The sequence below is a fragment of the Bos grunniens genome, chromosome 22, assembly GCF_055505025.1.
Source record: "Bos grunniens cultivar Pamir isolate PY7600 chromosome 22, Bosgru_T2T1.0, whole genome shotgun sequence".
Taxonomy (NCBI): domain Eukaryota; kingdom Metazoa; phylum Chordata; class Mammalia; order Artiodactyla; family Bovidae; genus Bos; species Bos grunniens.
This window is the reverse complement of record NC_141186.1, coordinates 43,560,737-43,576,968: the sequence shown is the minus strand read 5'-3', so window position 1 is coordinate 43,576,968 and position 16,232 is coordinate 43,560,737. Positions and strand designations below refer to the sequence as shown.

Sequence of the window (16,232 nt, the reverse complement as noted above, 5' to 3'; positions counted from 1 at the left end):
TTCCCACATCATTTTCACAGTCATACAATGTAGCCTTTTGACTGAAGTTCTCTGAATATTTCAGAACTGAATATTGCTTAAATACCGAGGACAAGATTTGAGTTATTTTACAAAATTTATTTGGATGCATTGAGTCTTAGTTGTAGCATGTGGGATCTAGTTCCCCGACTAGGGAACAAACCTGGGCTCCTACATTGGGAGCATGAAGTCTTAGTCACTGGACCATGAAGGAAGTCCCCAAATTCGTGAGTTTTTGACCTGATTATCCCCATCATGGTTTGTCACCATCTCCCACATGGCAGAAGCAGGAATGGGTTTCCTGTCTCATTTCCCTGAAGGAGACACTGTTGGGGCCTGAGCCAGTTTGTAATGTGCTTGTGTAAACCTGTGAACAGGTATCGAGCCCACTGGGAACATGGTGAAGCAGCCGGCCAAGTTCACCGTGGACACAATCAGCGCCGGGCAAGGTGATGTCATGGTGTTTGTTGAGGACCCAGAAGGGAACAAAGAGGAGGTATGTTGGAGGAGGCTGCCTCTCCTGTTAGTATCCCATGGAAACTTTGGCCCTTATAACAGGGCCAGGAACTAGTTGTGTCTCTATTTTTCTTATTAAAGCTCGAAATAAAAGCTTTTTTTTTTCTTTAAAAAAAAAAAGAATCCTGAGTCTTATAGCAGTTAAATTCACTTGCCTAAGGGTTGTGTTTAAAGTATCATATAAATTGATACCCAAGGACACACATTATATAATACAATAAAATATTGCATTTAACTATTGTTACTGATAAAGTACAGTCCAGTAGCAATACTGATTCCCGACGCTTTCCCCATGCTGATCATCCTCTGGTTCCTCCCTCAGGACCTCTGCACATACTGTTTCTTCTGTCTGCCTATCTTCTTGAGACTGTATTTTATTCCTAGCGCTGAGCACCATCTGAAGTCCTACGTTTATCGGCATGACTGTCTGTTTCTCCCACTGAGGCAGGAATCGTGCCTGATTTATTTTTGGCACCTGTCCCTGGGCTTGGTGTTTCATAAGCTCTTAATAACTACTGGGCCAATAAAAGGTTAGGTTCCTAGCTTCATAGTCTCTCTCATCTGGAAAGGTAACAGCCCTGAGACGATGGAGGCCTGACTTGTGTGCTAATGTGACATGGTTTCCATAACTTCAGGCTGCTCCTCTCGGAGCTTCCTGCAGGAGTGGTGGGCCAGAGAAGAGCCAGGGCAGGTTCTTGGCCTGGCACCTTGCCATGGGCCCTTGGCGAGCACAGCACACTTTTACTCACACCGGTGCCTTCTCTAACTGTCACTCATCTTCCCTCCTAGGCACTCGTGACCCCTGACAGCGATAAGAACAAGACATACTCTGTGGAGTATCTGCCCAAGGTCACCGGACTGCACAAAGTAAGATAAGACATCATGGCCTTTGCTTGAATGCTCTCTGTGCTTGCTTTGATAGATGCAGAAGAAGCGTGGTTTTCTTAAGTTCACGTCTATTTATTATCTATCTATCTATGGTTGCACTGGATTTTCGTTGCTTCTTGCAGGCTTTCTCTTGTTGTGGCAAGTGGGGGCTTCCTCCAGTTGCGTTGTGCGGGCTTCTCGTTGCGGTGGCTTTTCTTGCTGTGGTGCGTGGGCCCAGTTGCTCCATGGTACGTGGGATCTTCCCCGACCAAGGGTTGAGCACTGGCAGGTGGACTCTTCACCTTCGGACCATCTGGAAAGTCCCTTAAATTCTCTTCTGATTTCTCTTTCTGTTTATACAAGTATCCATGTTCATTGTCAAAAATCTCAGATCCCTGTGAATCAGACTTGAGATAATCGCTACTCCATGCAGATTGGTTCAATTCCATTAAATTCTTTGCAGTGTCGTAAGATTTTTCTGACTCCACCGAGATGACTAACAACTGGAACTGCAAGCCTGGAGTGTAAATGCTGAGCTATGGGCTCTTTGTCTTTAGCTCTTCCTTCAGCATCGGTCTTCACAGTGCTCCGGAGGCTTTGTCAGCATCAAAGCCTGGATGCGGAGAAGGCCAGCTGACTAGAGTGGAGGCCAGTGGCCCACCCAATCCGATAACCCTAAGAATTTAAAAGATGAGGACTTCGACTCAGAGTTTAGATAGAAATCTATCTTATGTCTCAAATCCATGTATCTGAAAATGGTGTTGTTCCTGTGAAAAATACTTTGACTCTTAGATTTGAAATCCTACATGATATTCCACGGGGACAGTGGTCCCTTTTGCAGCTGCCTTAAAGAATCTGGTGTCTAGAGACTGAAGTGCTTGTGCATATGCCACTATAGAGGCTAGTCTAGGCATGTCTGGTGTGTTTTAGTTGGCTAAAGGCCTGATGTCCCAGGCCCAGCTGTGTGGTTGGTAGAGTCGGATGGGAGTCCCACTGAGGCCGCTTCCCCAGAGCTCCTGGTTCCAGGACCTTTGTGTGTATGCTCAGGAAGATGGAGGAGGAGGTGGTCTCACCGAGCAAGAAGTGATGATGTCTCCCCTGCCTGTCATTTGTAGGTCACAGTCCTCTTTGCAGGACAGCACATCTCCAAGAGCCCATTCGAGGTGAATGTCGACAAGGCCCAGGGAGATGCCAGTAAAGTCACTGCGAAAGGCCCAGGCTTGGAAGTTGCCAGCAACATCGCCAATAAGCCCACCTATTTTGACATCTACACAGCAGGTACACCTCTCCTCTTCCAGAGCCGGAGATAATCCTTAGAAACCTGAGATGCTGGACTTTTTGTCTTTTGAATCAACAACAAAACTACAAAATTGCTTTTTCAAATGTGTTGGTTATATTTCTAGATTTTTCAAAACCAGCTTTTCTTCTCTAAAATCTCATACTCAATCTTAACTTTGATTATTAATAATCAATTTCTGACTTGACTAAATTAATACTCCAAAGAGACTAAGGTTTAACAATCATCTCTTGGACCAAATTCTATGCAAGGTCCTGTGGGAAGGAGGGGTAAGCAAAGGAATGAATAAAACACAATTCTTGAATTTTCAGCTTTCTTTTCAATATAGAAATTTTAGGAAATAGGGATTGTGGGAAAATGAAAGTTGGTTATGACCCTCCTCCCCATAAGCAACTTTCCTTTCTCCACCTTCCTTATTTCTGCTAGGAAACAGGTCTGGGTATGCATCTTCTGAATGCCTCTCTGTCTCCTGTGGTTTGCATTTTATACCTGCTTTTGCTCTCACTAACAGGGAACTTTCTAGAGGGCGACTTGGACTCATGGCCTGTTCTCTCTTTCTCCTAGGTGCTGGCGTGGGCGACATTGGTGTGGAGGTGGAGGATCCCCAGGGGAAGAACACCGTGGAGTTGCTCGTGGAAGACAGAGGAAACCAAGTGTATCGATGTGTGTACAAACCAATGCAGCCTGGCCCCCACGTGGTCAAGGTTTCCTTTGCTGGGGACACCATCCCCAAGAGTCCCTTCGTTGTTCAGGTTGGGGAAGGTGAGTGCTGGGGTAGCTGACCACCTCTGGTTCTGGCATTCAGGCTGGCTGTGCATGACAGGGCCCAGCACTGAACTCAGACTTGTCATTTTGCTGCCAGGGCCCCTTTGGCAGGAAGTATCCTCAAGACATTAATACTAGTATCTACTTTGTCCTCAAGATACTAACACTAATAGCTTCCTACACGCTGTACAGTGACCTAAGTGCATTACTTATATTAACCTGTTTAATCCGCCCCCAAAACACGTCTGCCGGGATTCATGGTCCTTACTGAGAGATGCAGGATGGAAGCTGTGTGAGGAGAGGGTGTCTGTGGCTGAGGTTAACAGCAGGGACATGGCAGGTCCCCCGTGGCCTCCTTTACTGGCTGTCAGGCAGATAGCATGACAGCAGCTAGTCACGACACCAGCCACGGTGACCCAGGGGCTGTTGCTGTTCCCAGTTGGCGCCTGAGACACTGAGGCTTAGGTGTCGTAAGGTATGAGTATGGACTAGACCAGTGGTCCCCAACCCCTGGAACCGAGCTGCACAGCAGGAGGCACGCGGCAGGCCAGGGAGCAAAGTTTCATCTGTGTTTACAACTGCTCTCCATTGCTTGCATGACTGCCTGAGTTTTCCCATCTGTCAGGGCAGCAGCAGCATTAGATTTCTTATAAGAGCATGAATCCTACTGTGCTTGAATCATCTCCAAACCACTCGCCTCCACCCCGGGCCATGGAAAAATTGTCTTCCACAGAACTAGTCCCTGGTGCCCAAAAGGGTTGGGGGCCGCTGGACTAGACGTCAGTAGGAATAGAACCGTGGTCTCTGTCAGCTCCTTAACTCCCGCTGCAGCCAGAAGCATGCATTTTTCTCTAATGTTAGACTCTATCCTTCTGACTTAGTTACTCTCTTTTTTTACCCCCAACTCTGCTGCCTTTTCTAACCAGTACTTGCCTTTCCTGTTCTGTTCTGTGCAACTGCGTCTGCAGACCTGGCTTCCTCTTCTGAATCCTGCCTCTTGGCCAGCCTGGAGCCTGAAGCTGCTGGCTTCCTAGTCGAAAGCACTGGGCCAGAGGCATCTCACTGGGTAAGGGCTGGTTGGGTGGGCATCTCTGCCAGTCCTTGTGCTGCCTCCGGTGTCCACCGGGCCTGTGCTCTTCATGACTGTGGGAAATTGCAGTGCAGGTGTTAGCCCCACCTGTCTGGCCAGACCCCAGACTCACTCTCTGATTACATCTACACATCTCTAGGTCATCTCAAGATGCTGGAAAATCCGGTAGTTTCCTTCAAACTTTTTAGTTCCATTTAGTGTTTATATGAACTGAGCAGTTATCCTGCTGATGTTGAGACTCTTGCCCATACTCAGGATTTCCATGACTTTTATTTTTTTAAAGATACATTTAAACCTTCCAGGGGAAGTCCTGTCATCCTGTTGTGACTTATTTCTGGTATGACCAACTTCTCTCCCCTTGACAAGGGAAAAAATAAACGTATTCAGAAACAGAACTTCATTTGACACAATGCAAGAAAGAATATTGAACAGCTTTCCTAGTTTTAATGATGTTTTCTGACTTCCTTTCACTTGTAGATTACTTTTTTCATTTCTGGCATATCCATCTATCACTTGTACTAGTTAATACTTAATAGAGTTTTTCTGTTGATGTACTGACCCTTCCTTCCTCCACTTAAATGATTTTATAATAAACAATCTTGTCTTCTGGAGTCTGTGACACCCTAGTGTATAGAGGGAGCCTGTCAAATATGCAGTGTCAGGTTTGGAAAGGAACCACCTGACATTTTACCCATTAATCTCCCATTTCTGTATTTAATAAGGTTGCTCATGTTACCAAAAAAGTCCCAGGCACATCGATGTCTTTTATCAACCTTCGACAAACCCCATGGAATCGTTTTGTGAACCTCTTATGTAGGAATGTTAGAAGCTACCTTTGCCCTAGACTTACAAGTTTAGGTTTTTTAACTGGATCCAGAAATCAAATTGAGAGTGGAGTTTACTCCTAATTATAGAGTAGCCATCTGCATTCCAAGGACCTTGTAACAGCACTGATATGTTTGCCTGCCTTGGTTGAGGTGGGGTTGATCTGGTCTCTTTTTGCACCATCCTCTGGCTCTTCCTGTGGAAGAGAACAACATTTAGACTTTTAGAAACGACTGATCCAAAGTTTGGAACCAGGTCAGATGTTTTCAAGTGCTACATTTTCCAAGTAGACCTGAAAAAGCCCAGTCTTCCCAATTACTGGACCCTTGAGTATGGCAGTGAAGTTTGAGCAATGTCCAACCCCAGGTCTTAACTCTCTTTTACCACGGAGAGGATAAATGCCAGGATTCAGCAAATACCAGGAGTCCAGCGAATTCATGCTGTGCGCTCCTGCTTTCTTTGCCAAAGTAACTTTTCCCCAGTCCCTGGACAAAGTTATATTGTGTCTTTATTTGCTAGCCTGGTGTGCTCCCTGAACGAGACCCCTGGTCTCGGGCAGCTGCTGCACACTCTGCAAAGCAAACGTTTTCTTGGCGGGTGGCTCAAAGTTACCTTGGCTCACTCAACTCAGACTAAAGAATAAAAGGTTAAATTGATGTCGAAACTGTGCTTGCAGCCTGCAATCCAAACGCCTGCCGGGCCAGTGGCCGAGGCCTGCAGCCTAAAGGCATTCGCATCCGAGAAACTGCAGACTTCAAGGTTGACACCAAAGCTGCTGGAAGTGGAGAGCTCGGCGTCACCATTAAGGGTCCTAGTAAGTGCTCCTTTGCTTCCCTGTCTCAGTGTGATTTCAGCTTGACAGCCATGACATATGGGTCTCATCACACAGCCAGTTCTGATCAATTTATCCCAGAGAGCTGTGTCAGAGATTGGAGGCTCTCTCTGCTCATGTAGAAGGAAACTGATTGTTTAGTAATGTCTGCCCTGGATGTGGGAACAGTGTTGGATTGACAGCCTCACATTATGTTAGGATTTCCGGAAAAAGAAATAAATATTGGACCTGGAACAGCAACATGAAATGGCCCATTTTTTTTAATCTGAGGAAACCTAGTCTCAGAGAGGAAGGGTCTTGTCCACAGTCACAAAGCTTTTAAGCATCTGAGCTGGAATTAGCCTGATCTCCAAAGCTGGAATAAGCCTGATCTCCAAAGCCAGTAATTTACAGGCTTACATTACATTTTATAGACAATGAAATTATGGCAGATACCTAATTACTTTGATGAGTGCTTATAGAAGGAGAATAAATTCCCTACGATTAAGCCTTCTCCGTAGATAAATGCCATCTGTGGAAGAGTGCATTGCACCTTGCAACTCATTCTCGCTCTTTCTTGAGAAAGGAGACAGGGGAACAGGTATCTACTCTCTTCATGAGTTCCCCGCCCTGGGTCGGAGAAACAGCTCGACATTTTCCAGTTGTGAGTGCAGTAGCCTCGGCAGTTTTACTCCCAGGCTTTGTAAATCCTCGCTTCCTCTTCCGGGACTGTTCTCACTCCCCTATGTTCCTAACAGGCTGTGGCAGGAGTGTTCTGAGCTCCAGAAAGTTAATATTTGATCTCAGAGCACTGAGTTTTGGGGCAGCTGTGCCCTGAAGGCAGCCAAGGTTCTAGACTGCCCAGACCTGGAGTCAGGCTGCTCTGGGGCTGGCCTCCCTCTTGGCTTGTTGCTACAGGAACTGAGGAGGCGTTCTTTTTTTTTTTTCTGACCTTGGATTCTTACTTGACTAAATGGCTTTCCCAGCCAAACCTCAGGGCTCAACATAAAACAAGTTCCTGCCTGATGGCTCAGTCTGGAGTTTGTGAGGTAGCCTCTGAAACCTGTCTTCTTGGAGATAGCATACAAGAGCATTCTTGCTTTCATTGTCCAGCTTTAGTTGAAAAGGATATGCCAGGATCCTAATGCCAAATACTCATAAGCATTTACTCCTTCTACAATTTTTAAAAACTTTTCTTTGCCTTTTTTATATTGGAATGTAGGCTTCCCCAGTGGCTCATTGGTAAAGAATCTGCCGATGCAGGAGACATTGTTGATTAACAATGTTGTTATATTAGTTTCAAGTATACAGCAAACTGATTCAGTTATACATACATATGTATCTATCCTTTTTGAAATTCTTTGCCCATTTAGATTATTATAGAATATTGAGTAGAGTTCCCTGTGCAATTTTTGTGGGCAGCTAAAAAGGATGGCTTTTTGATCATTGAAAAATATTACCTGCCTCAGGGGTTTAGGACCTCATAGGCCCCTCATACATGAGAAAGCTTTCTAAAGCCAGTGAGCTGAGAAATCTTCAATTTCCCCTTATTTTGAAGTAGACATGTGTCTGTTTTCAGCTTTGGAGTAACCTCCCAATTTGGGGTGGGGGAATCCCACACTCTGAGACCATCCACATGGTTTTATTTTGTGGCTGTTGCTGTCTTTCTGTTCCTGTCTTATGGATTCTCGTTCTGAGTCTGGATGCCTATTGAAAAGACGGTGTGCTTCCTTCCCACAGAGGGTCTGGAGGAGCTGGTGAAACAGAAAGGCTTTCAGGATGGAGTCTATGCATTTGAGTATTACCCCAGCACCCAGGGGAAATACAGCGTCTCCATCACGTGGGGGGGACACCACATTCAAAAGAGGTGAGTCTCTAGCCGGAATTGTGTCGTCTCCCGAGGCATGCTCGGCCCAGGACAGGCTTGTGGTGCTCATTTCCCAGGCCGCAGGAGGGAAGGGGAGCTGCTCTGTCAAAAGCTTTTTTTTTTTTTTTCTTTTTTCAGAACAGTACACAGTCATTTGGCCTGTTCTCAAATGCAGCAGAAAGTCGCTGTGGTTTCAGCTGCCTCGTTTCAAATCAAAAGCTGGCGGTTTAAAGCTGTGGGGAGGCAGACAAGCCAGGAGGAACAGTGATACAGAGCAAATGGGCTGTGTGTCTATACCCCTAATTTAAACAGATTCTCTTTCTTTCGATGTGTGCCTCTCTGTTCATGAATGCCATGGGTAAAATGGCAGGATCTGCTATGGTTGACATTAGAATCCTCGCTGTGAGTGCGGTCAGGATGCGAGGGGCACAGTCTATAGCTCTGCCTTGTGGGCTTCACTTGCCTTCCCTGTATTCACATGCTTTCCAGCTTTCCTGGGGGCAACTTTAGGCTCTGAATAAATTCCATTTACTTCAAGAGATGTCTGTGTATATTTTAAGCTTCTGAGAATCTAAGCAATGTTTTTTAAATCTCCTGTGCCGAAGTTAAAGCACGTTTATTCATGTTTGAGATAAAGCATATTCAACCCAGTTTTTTTGTTTTAGCACTGGCAGCAGATGGAATGTAGGCACTCGCTTGGCCTTCCAGGGCTCACAGTCTGGTGTGAATACAAGGCAAATGACCAGGATAGTGCCAGGCAGTGTGGTTTGAAACAGTCCTATTACATGATATTGTTGACATAACAATGGTTGTGGGGGAACCTGTATGGAGGAAGGGCTTGGCTGGAGCTTGGGGCTGCAGATAAAAGGATAAGGCCAGTGGAAAGAGCGTGTATAAAGAGCTTGTGGTTGTATGTAGCCCTTTCTTTGCTTCTCTTTAATGCTTCCTCTGTTCCTTTCCTTCTAGCCCTTTTGAAGTTCAAGTTGGCCCTGAAGCAGGCATGCAGAAAGTCCGTGCATGGGGACCTGGCCTCCACGGCGGGATTGTTGGGCGGTCAGCGGACTTCGTTGTGGAGTCCATTGGTTCTGAAGTGGGGTCTCTGGGTAAGTGGAAGTGGCTTCTGGTGGCTGAGATTGCAGGGTGACTGAGTCACGTGTTAGGCTGTGTATTGAGGCCTCCTCTGAGCCTCACTACCCTGAGCCTCCTAGCCTCCTGACCACCCAAGACCATCTCTGGACACTCCTGATGAATTGCAGTTCCCATGTTCTGCTTGTCCTCTGCCTCTGGCACCAGCATTCATTCATTCGCTAGACCATGAGGGCAAAGGCTGCCTATGGATGTTGTGCCTAAAACAGTACCTGGAAAATAGTTGACACATGGAGGATATATTATTGACTGATCCTTAGTTTAGATGAATGAATGAAGTTTGCTGACATTAGAAATTTGGAAAGTGAATACTCTTTGGAGCATAGTTGAATGTATTTTAAGTAAGCATCTGATGTAGATTTGATCATTTTAGAACAAGGGTCGGCACCTCTCCCTGTTAAGGAACAGATTTCCGTATTGAAGGTCGTATTCTCCCTGTCACAACTATGTGACTGTCATTGTAGCCTGATAGCGACCATAGATAATGCGTAAGTGAAGGGGTGTGGTTGTGTTCCTTATTTACAAAAACATGCATTGGGTCAGATCTGGTTCAACAGTTTAATGACGCCTAGGTTAACAAATAGAAATAAGCAAAGAGGAAAAATTAGGAAATCAGATTTAATTTTTCTGCTTAGAGAAATGATAAACATCTTAGTATATCCTTATAGACTAGAAGCAGTATTAGACCTTTCAGTATATCCTTCTAGACTTTATTCCTGTACATAGGCATACAAATGTTGATCTGCTGCAGAAGTATCTTTATGTCTTTCTGCCTCAGGCGAATATAGGACTTGTCTCAATTTCCCATGGCATCTATGGAAATCCAAGGCGTGGATATAACTACTGTTAGGCCCTTCAGCAAAATAGCTGAAGAGTTTTGCTATAAAAACAATGCTGAATATATATCCTTGTATCTGACTGTTTACACACATCCTTGGTTATTTCCTTCAGATAAAAACCCAGAAGTGGATTTGGTGGGGGCAATGGGTGGGTATTGTTTTAAGGTTTTTGGCTCGTGTTACCATATTGCCAACAGAAAGATCTGCTGGTTGACCTTTCCGTTCAATGATGTTTAAAAAAAATATGTTAAATCCAACCTTTCATCTCTTTTGAAGACTTAGTAAGCTTGATTTTGTGGGAAAGGGACCCTAGCAGATATCAATCTTCTGGCTAGCACTTGGTTTTCAGGGAGGCAGAAGGAATGGGTTGGTAATAACCCAGACTAGATACCTTGTAACCAGAGGGTCTTCCCACCCCGTCCCCAGGGTTTGCCATTGAAGGCCCCTCCCAGGCGAAGATTGAGTATGACGACCAGAATGACGGGTCGTGTGATGTCAAGTACTGGCCCAAGGAGCCGGGCGAATATGCCGTTCACATCATGTGCGACGATGAGGACATCAAGGACAGTCCCTTCATGGCCTACATCCACCCAGCCTCGGGAGACTACAACCCGGACCTGGTGAGTCAGTGTGTCGTGTTTGTATCCCCTCTCCTCTGGCTCCTGGCATCCTTTCCTGTGCCCACAGAGTTTCCTTGTGTAGCATGTGAAGAAATCACAGAGAAGAGCCTTTTAAAGCTTAGGATTTTTCGGAAAAGACCTGAATTAGAAGCCTGGTAGTACCTCTTGGCGGCCTTCCCAGGTGGTTCAGTAGTAAAGAATCTACCTGCCGTGCAGGAAATGTGGGTTCGATCCCTGGATTGGGCAGATCCCTAGGAGAAGGAAATAGTAATCCACTCCAGTATTCTTGCCTGGGAAATCTCATGGACAGAGGAACCTGATGGGCTACAGTCCATGGGGTCGCAAAGAGTTGGACATGATTTAGTGACTGAAAAACAAGTACCTCTAACATGTGGCAAGTAACTTACCTCTCTGGCTTCTGTATCGTCCTCTATAAAATGGGAACGATTCCAGTGGCTACTTCTTACAGTTTCTGGCATGATTCAAGGAGGTAACATGAACAAAACCAGCTCTTATTAGCATAGTGCCTGGCCCACAGAGGGGGCTCCATAAGCTACTATTTTTCTTGTACCCCAAGCATCCCATTTCAGTTTTACCACTTTCTATAGGTGTTATCTCAAGGTGCTCCTTAGATAAAGACTTGTTAATTTTTACCCCCAGCTCCCTTTCTCTTCAGTTGGAGCCGTGTTTGCAGTGTCTTCAGGAGCTTCTCTGAATCGTTTTGCAGGCTGATAAGCATGAAGTCTGAGCCAGCTGGGCTTTCAGCGGCACCCCCACCCCCCACGTGTGCTGTTTTTGGCCCACATGGACAGCTGACCGTAGGCTGACATCAGTCCAGCCTGGTAGCTGCTCCTCTTTGTCCAGCTGCTGGTTCTTTGCTCTCTGGGGGCTGCAGGCTGTTGGGATGTTGTCAGTGGGAAAGGCTCTGAACCCCCTCCAAGCAGGAGCGTTGAAACTGATCACAGCTGGAGGTCTGTGCACTGGTTACTGCACACATTAATACAGGGAGCATGGGCTGGTGTGGGGCCAGGTTTTACAGTTTTTCTCCTGCATGTTTTTAAGTTTTAGGTTGCATGTGTGTGTGTGTGTTCAGTCGCTCAGTCGTGTCTGACTCTTTGCGCCCCCGTGGACTGTAGCCCACCAGGCTCCTCTGTCAATGGAATTCTCTAGGCAAGAATACTGGAGTGGGTTGCCACTTCCTACTCCAAGTTCCAGGTTACATAGCATTTTAACTACCATAACCATCCTGTTATGTAGGTACAGTAAGTCTCTTATATACGAATGAGTTCTGTTCTTAGAGCACTTTCCTAAGTCGAAGGATGTTATCCTGGGTGCCTCACTAACACAATCAGCTCTATGGTACTGTACTGTAGTAGGGCTACCCGGGTGGCGCAGTGGTAAAGAATCTGCCTTCCAATGCAAGAGATGCAAGAGAAGCAGGTTCGATTCCTGTGTCAGGAGGATCCCCTGGAGGAGGGCATGGCAACCCACTCCATTATTCTTGCCTGGAGAATCCCATGGACAGAGGAGCCTGGTGGGCCACAGTCCATGGGGTTGCAAAGAGTTGGACACGACTGAGCATTCATGTATGTATGTACTATAATAGATTTATAATACTTTTCATACAAATATGTACATAAAAAACAAACACAAAAAATAGACAGTTTTAATCATACAGTACAGCACCTTGAAAGGTGCAGTAGTACCTTACAACAGATGACATACAGGGGCTGGCACGCATATTCCCATCTTTGAAAGTTCACAACTTGAAAGTTCACGTGTAGAGGACACTGTCCCGTGAAGCCAGACGTCGTTTCCTCTGTCCCCCTTCCCTGGGTGCCCGTCTTCTGATAGTGTAGTTAGCGCATTACAAAGACAGGGAGTCACTATTGGCCCTTTGCCCCAGGTGCAAGCATACGGGCCAGGTTTGGAGAAATCCGGATGCATTGTCAACAACCTGGCTGAGTTCACCGTGGATCCTAAGGATGCCGGAAAAGCTCCCTTAAAGATATTTGCTCAGGTAAGTTTCGACCTGCCACCTGTGCAGGTAATTGTCAGGTAACGGGATACATATAACAGCGAGTGACCAGTCCCTTGGATCTTCAGTTTCCTCATTCACACGTTGCAAAAATGATTATTTATCTCAAAGGGTTTATGTGAGGACTAAAGGGGATTCTAATATGTAAAGCAGAGTGCTTTTCTCATCTTTATGCTTTGTGTTCTGTGGAAATCAGGCTTGTCTGTTTCAGATCTCCCCATAAATGTCCTTTAGTGTGGCTGTGATGGGAGGGTTTGTAAACAAGAGTGTAGCAAATATGTTTCTCTCATTTAATTGAATTTTGGCCCCAGGATTTGAAGGCAGGAATCACAGTTAAGAAGCACTGAGTGACCACGGCTTTCCTTTGGGAGACCGTTTGTTGTTAGCAATTAAAGATAATAAATGCACATAGTGTTTTATCACTTGTGTTCACTGTTTTGAGAACATGGCCCATCGTAGGCGCTCCGTGAAATTTGGTTGGATGAGTGAGTGGTGATTTGGGAAGACCCATGACCCTGTTTGATGGAGACAGTGTGAGAGCCAGCTCTGTACTTGGCCCCTGCTCTTCTGCAGGACGGGGACGGCCAGCCTATTGACATCCAGATGAAGAGCCGGATGGATGGCACCTACGCCTGCTCATACACCCCAGTTAAGGCCATCAAGCACACCATTGCCGTGGTCTGGGGAGGTGTCAACATCCCGCACAGCCCTTACCGGGTAGGTTATGAAGTGGAATCCTGGTCGTGGTATGAAAAAGCCTGGTCCTGAGGCAGGTCTGGGCTCCATGCTTGATGGTCAATGCAGATACATGGAAACACCATGCTTGGTGTGCCTTGGAAGATGGCGTGGCCAAAAGGGCCGGGTGCTGTCGATTGCCCCCACGTATAACGTTCTAACAACTGATGGTGTCTTTACTGGGTCCACATGGAGTAGAACTTGATTACAGCTTTTGTCCCTGTCCTCTCTAGGTCAGCATCGGACAGGGTAGCCATCCCCAGAAGGTCAAAGTGTTTGGGCCAGGAGTGGAGAGAAGTGGACTGAAGGCACACGAGCCTACTCACTTCACCGTGGACTGTACTGAGGCTGGCGAAGGTGAAAGGGGTTTCTACCCAGTGCGCTCCTTGTTGCTTCTTGGGAAAGAAGTTCTCTTTGTAACGTTTCAAGGGCAATGAACTTTGAACTGAGAAACAGTCCACCTGAATAGATGATTGTTCATCTAATGAGTGTCTGAGTCAGTTTGGTGGTGAGATCTTTGCTAATCCTCCGTTCCTGCTCCAAAACCCTGATTTGAATACCATCCCTTTCTCAGGTCACTTACTGGAAAGTTCCCAGCTGCTTTTCTGGGGTGTGAGCTTGAGCTGGAAGTGATTACATGGGACGTGCTGTTTCTTGTAAATCAGTGCTAATAGGCTGGTCTGTTCCAGGTGATGTTAGCGTTGGCATTAAATGTGATGCCCGGGTGTTAAGTGACGAGGAGGAAGATGTGGATTTTGACATTATTCACAACGCCAATGATACGTTTACTGTCAAATATGTGCCTCCTGCTGCCGGGCGATACACCATCAAAGTTCTCTTTGCCTCTCAGGTGTGTGGGCATGGGTTCTTTCTGGCCACCTGTGTGTGTATATTTCCTTTTTTTTTTTTTAGCAACAGAGAAAGTATCTTGAGAACTGTGCCCAATAGTTTTTCTCTCTGGTTGCTTAAAACCAAGAAGGAATAACAACACCCAAAACTAAAATGTTACCACTTTCTAATGAAAGTAGGGATGCACAGTCAGTCAGTGGTTGAAAGCCAGGCTCTGGAAAGAAGTTAGATTTTTATAAACTATCATCAGGTTTTTGAATGAAATGTAATGAATTTCTAGATTGTGTTCTACTTCATTGTCTTTGAAACAATGACCTTGGCCTCAGCCTTAATAGGAAGTGTTTAGAAGTTTCAAGTAGGGTTCATATTTACATGTGATAATGAAGACCAGGAGGAGCAGTACCCGTTTTAGGAACCATGGAATCTTGTTGATTCAGATGCATCTTACATAAACATAGGGACCTTAGGAGAAAGCTCCGTGCCTCAAATATTGGTCTTGAGTTGGCTTCATCCATTTGACCTGTCCTACCTTTATAGTATAAGGTGTTTTTTTTTTTTCTAACATCAGGTTTATTATATTTTTAAAAATATTTTGCCAGGAAACTTGACATTTGGCATCATAGTTGCCCGACCAGGGAGCAAAGCCATTGCCCCCTGCAGGGGAAGCATAGAATCTTAATCACTGGACCACAAGGGAAGTCCCTGCAGGGTTCTTTTGGAAGCATTACAGTCAGTGCCTTGCTAATCAGTTCCTTGCATTCCTCTAACCCTAGCTCTCTGTTGTCCTTGAAGGACATTTCCTTCCTCTGATCCCATGTATTATTGTTTGAGGTTTTACTCTTGTTAGTGTTTCTGCATCCTAAAAGTACTCAGCATTTGGTATTAAAGGCTCAGAGTTTTCAGGGTGGTTTATGGACACTCAGGACCTTTAACTGTGAGGTCAGGGATCCAGGGATTCATGAGTGACCACTGATGGCCCTTACCTGATGCTAGCATGTAACGACTTGACCGATCATTACTTAGAAGTTACTCACCACCCACTAGACTGGAAGTGCTGAGGTCTCCCTCTTTGCTTTGGGCAGAAGTTTAAGCTCAGGCAATGGCTTCAGGGACTTTCCTCCTGAGACTGTATCTCTGCTACAGGAAATCCCCACCAGCCCTTTCAGAGTCAAGGTCGACCCTTCCCACGATGCCAGCAAAGTGAAGGCAGAAGGCCCAGGGCTCAGCAAAGCAGGTAAGAGGGCGTGTGCGCGAGTTCACCCTGGAAGCAGTGGGCCCAGGGCCGGAAGTGACCTGCCTCCCCTAGAGCAGGCGCTCTGTCTGGGCTTCAGTTCAGCAGAGGCTGTGCTCAGCTGAGCTGCTGGCGTGGCTGAGTGCCAGCCCCTGTCTCCACCTCCTGCCTTCTGGAAGCTGCTGTTGATGAACCTGTCAGACTAGTTCTAAAAGTGAAACTCCTCCAGCTGAGCCTGTCTCCTCACTTCACTGTCTCCTCCCAGGTGTGGAAAACGGGAAACCCACCCACTTCACTGTGTACACCAAGGGGGCTGGAAAGGCCCCGCTCAATGTGCAGTTCAGCAGCCCTGGCCCTGGCGACGCCGTGAAGGATCTGGATATCATCGATAACTATGACTACTCTCACACCGTTAAATACACACCCACCCAGCAGGTAGGGCCCTGCCTGGCTGGGCTGGGTCACTTTGGACACCAGGGGATAATCTCAGCTCAGATCCGTGCTCCTATGTGAGAGAAGAGATTCACCCTTTCCTTATGAACCTCTCTAGGAACGCCGACACAAAGCCTGGCTGGTTCTACCAGGAGGGCCAGGAGGCTTCCCCAAGGACCGGCAAGAAGCTTGCCGTCCCTCCTCACCCCAATTTCCCGCCTCCATTCTGGGTTTTAGCAGAGAAATGCTGAGCTCTTGAAATTGGACCTAGTGTCTGCCTCTCTCT

The 16,232-nt window shown here is 46.3% G+C and overlaps 1 protein-coding gene across 12 annotated transcripts in view; it reads left to right on the top strand.

Annotated features, from left to right (window-relative positions):
* The window catches only part of FLNB (filamin B), a 139,463-nt gene that overhangs the window by 70,091 nt on the left and 53,140 nt on the right, over positions 1 to 16,232 (top strand). For 11 of the 12 annotated variants that reach the window (XR_015151483.1, XR_015151482.1, XR_015151481.1 and 8 more), the window contains exons 5-18: positions 396 to 514; positions 1,324 to 1,401; positions 2,517 to 2,679; positions 3,263 to 3,460; positions 6,055 to 6,192; positions 7,930 to 8,056; positions 9,023 to 9,159; positions 10,468 to 10,661; positions 12,568 to 12,681; positions 13,273 to 13,416; positions 13,668 to 13,791; positions 14,124 to 14,284; positions 15,427 to 15,517; positions 15,780 to 15,949. Coding sequence is in view for 7 of the 12 variants with exons in the window: in XM_086367279.1 (XP_086223405.1) it covers positions 396 to 514; positions 1,324 to 1,401; positions 2,517 to 2,679; positions 3,263 to 3,460; positions 6,055 to 6,192; positions 7,930 to 8,056; positions 9,023 to 9,159; positions 10,468 to 10,661; positions 12,568 to 12,681; positions 13,273 to 13,416; positions 13,668 to 13,791; positions 14,124 to 14,284; positions 15,427 to 15,517; positions 15,780 to 15,949 (1,958 nt within the window). In the remaining 5 variants the exon portion in view is untranslated. Of the gene's footprint in view, positions 1 to 395; positions 515 to 1,323; positions 1,402 to 2,516; positions 2,680 to 3,262; positions 3,461 to 6,054; positions 6,193 to 7,929; positions 8,057 to 8,321; positions 8,342 to 9,022; positions 9,160 to 10,467; positions 10,662 to 12,567; positions 12,682 to 13,272; positions 13,417 to 13,667; positions 13,792 to 14,123; positions 14,285 to 15,426; positions 15,518 to 15,779; positions 15,950 to 16,232 lie in introns of those variants that run through there. The other variant, XM_086367281.1, reaches the window with a different exon arrangement.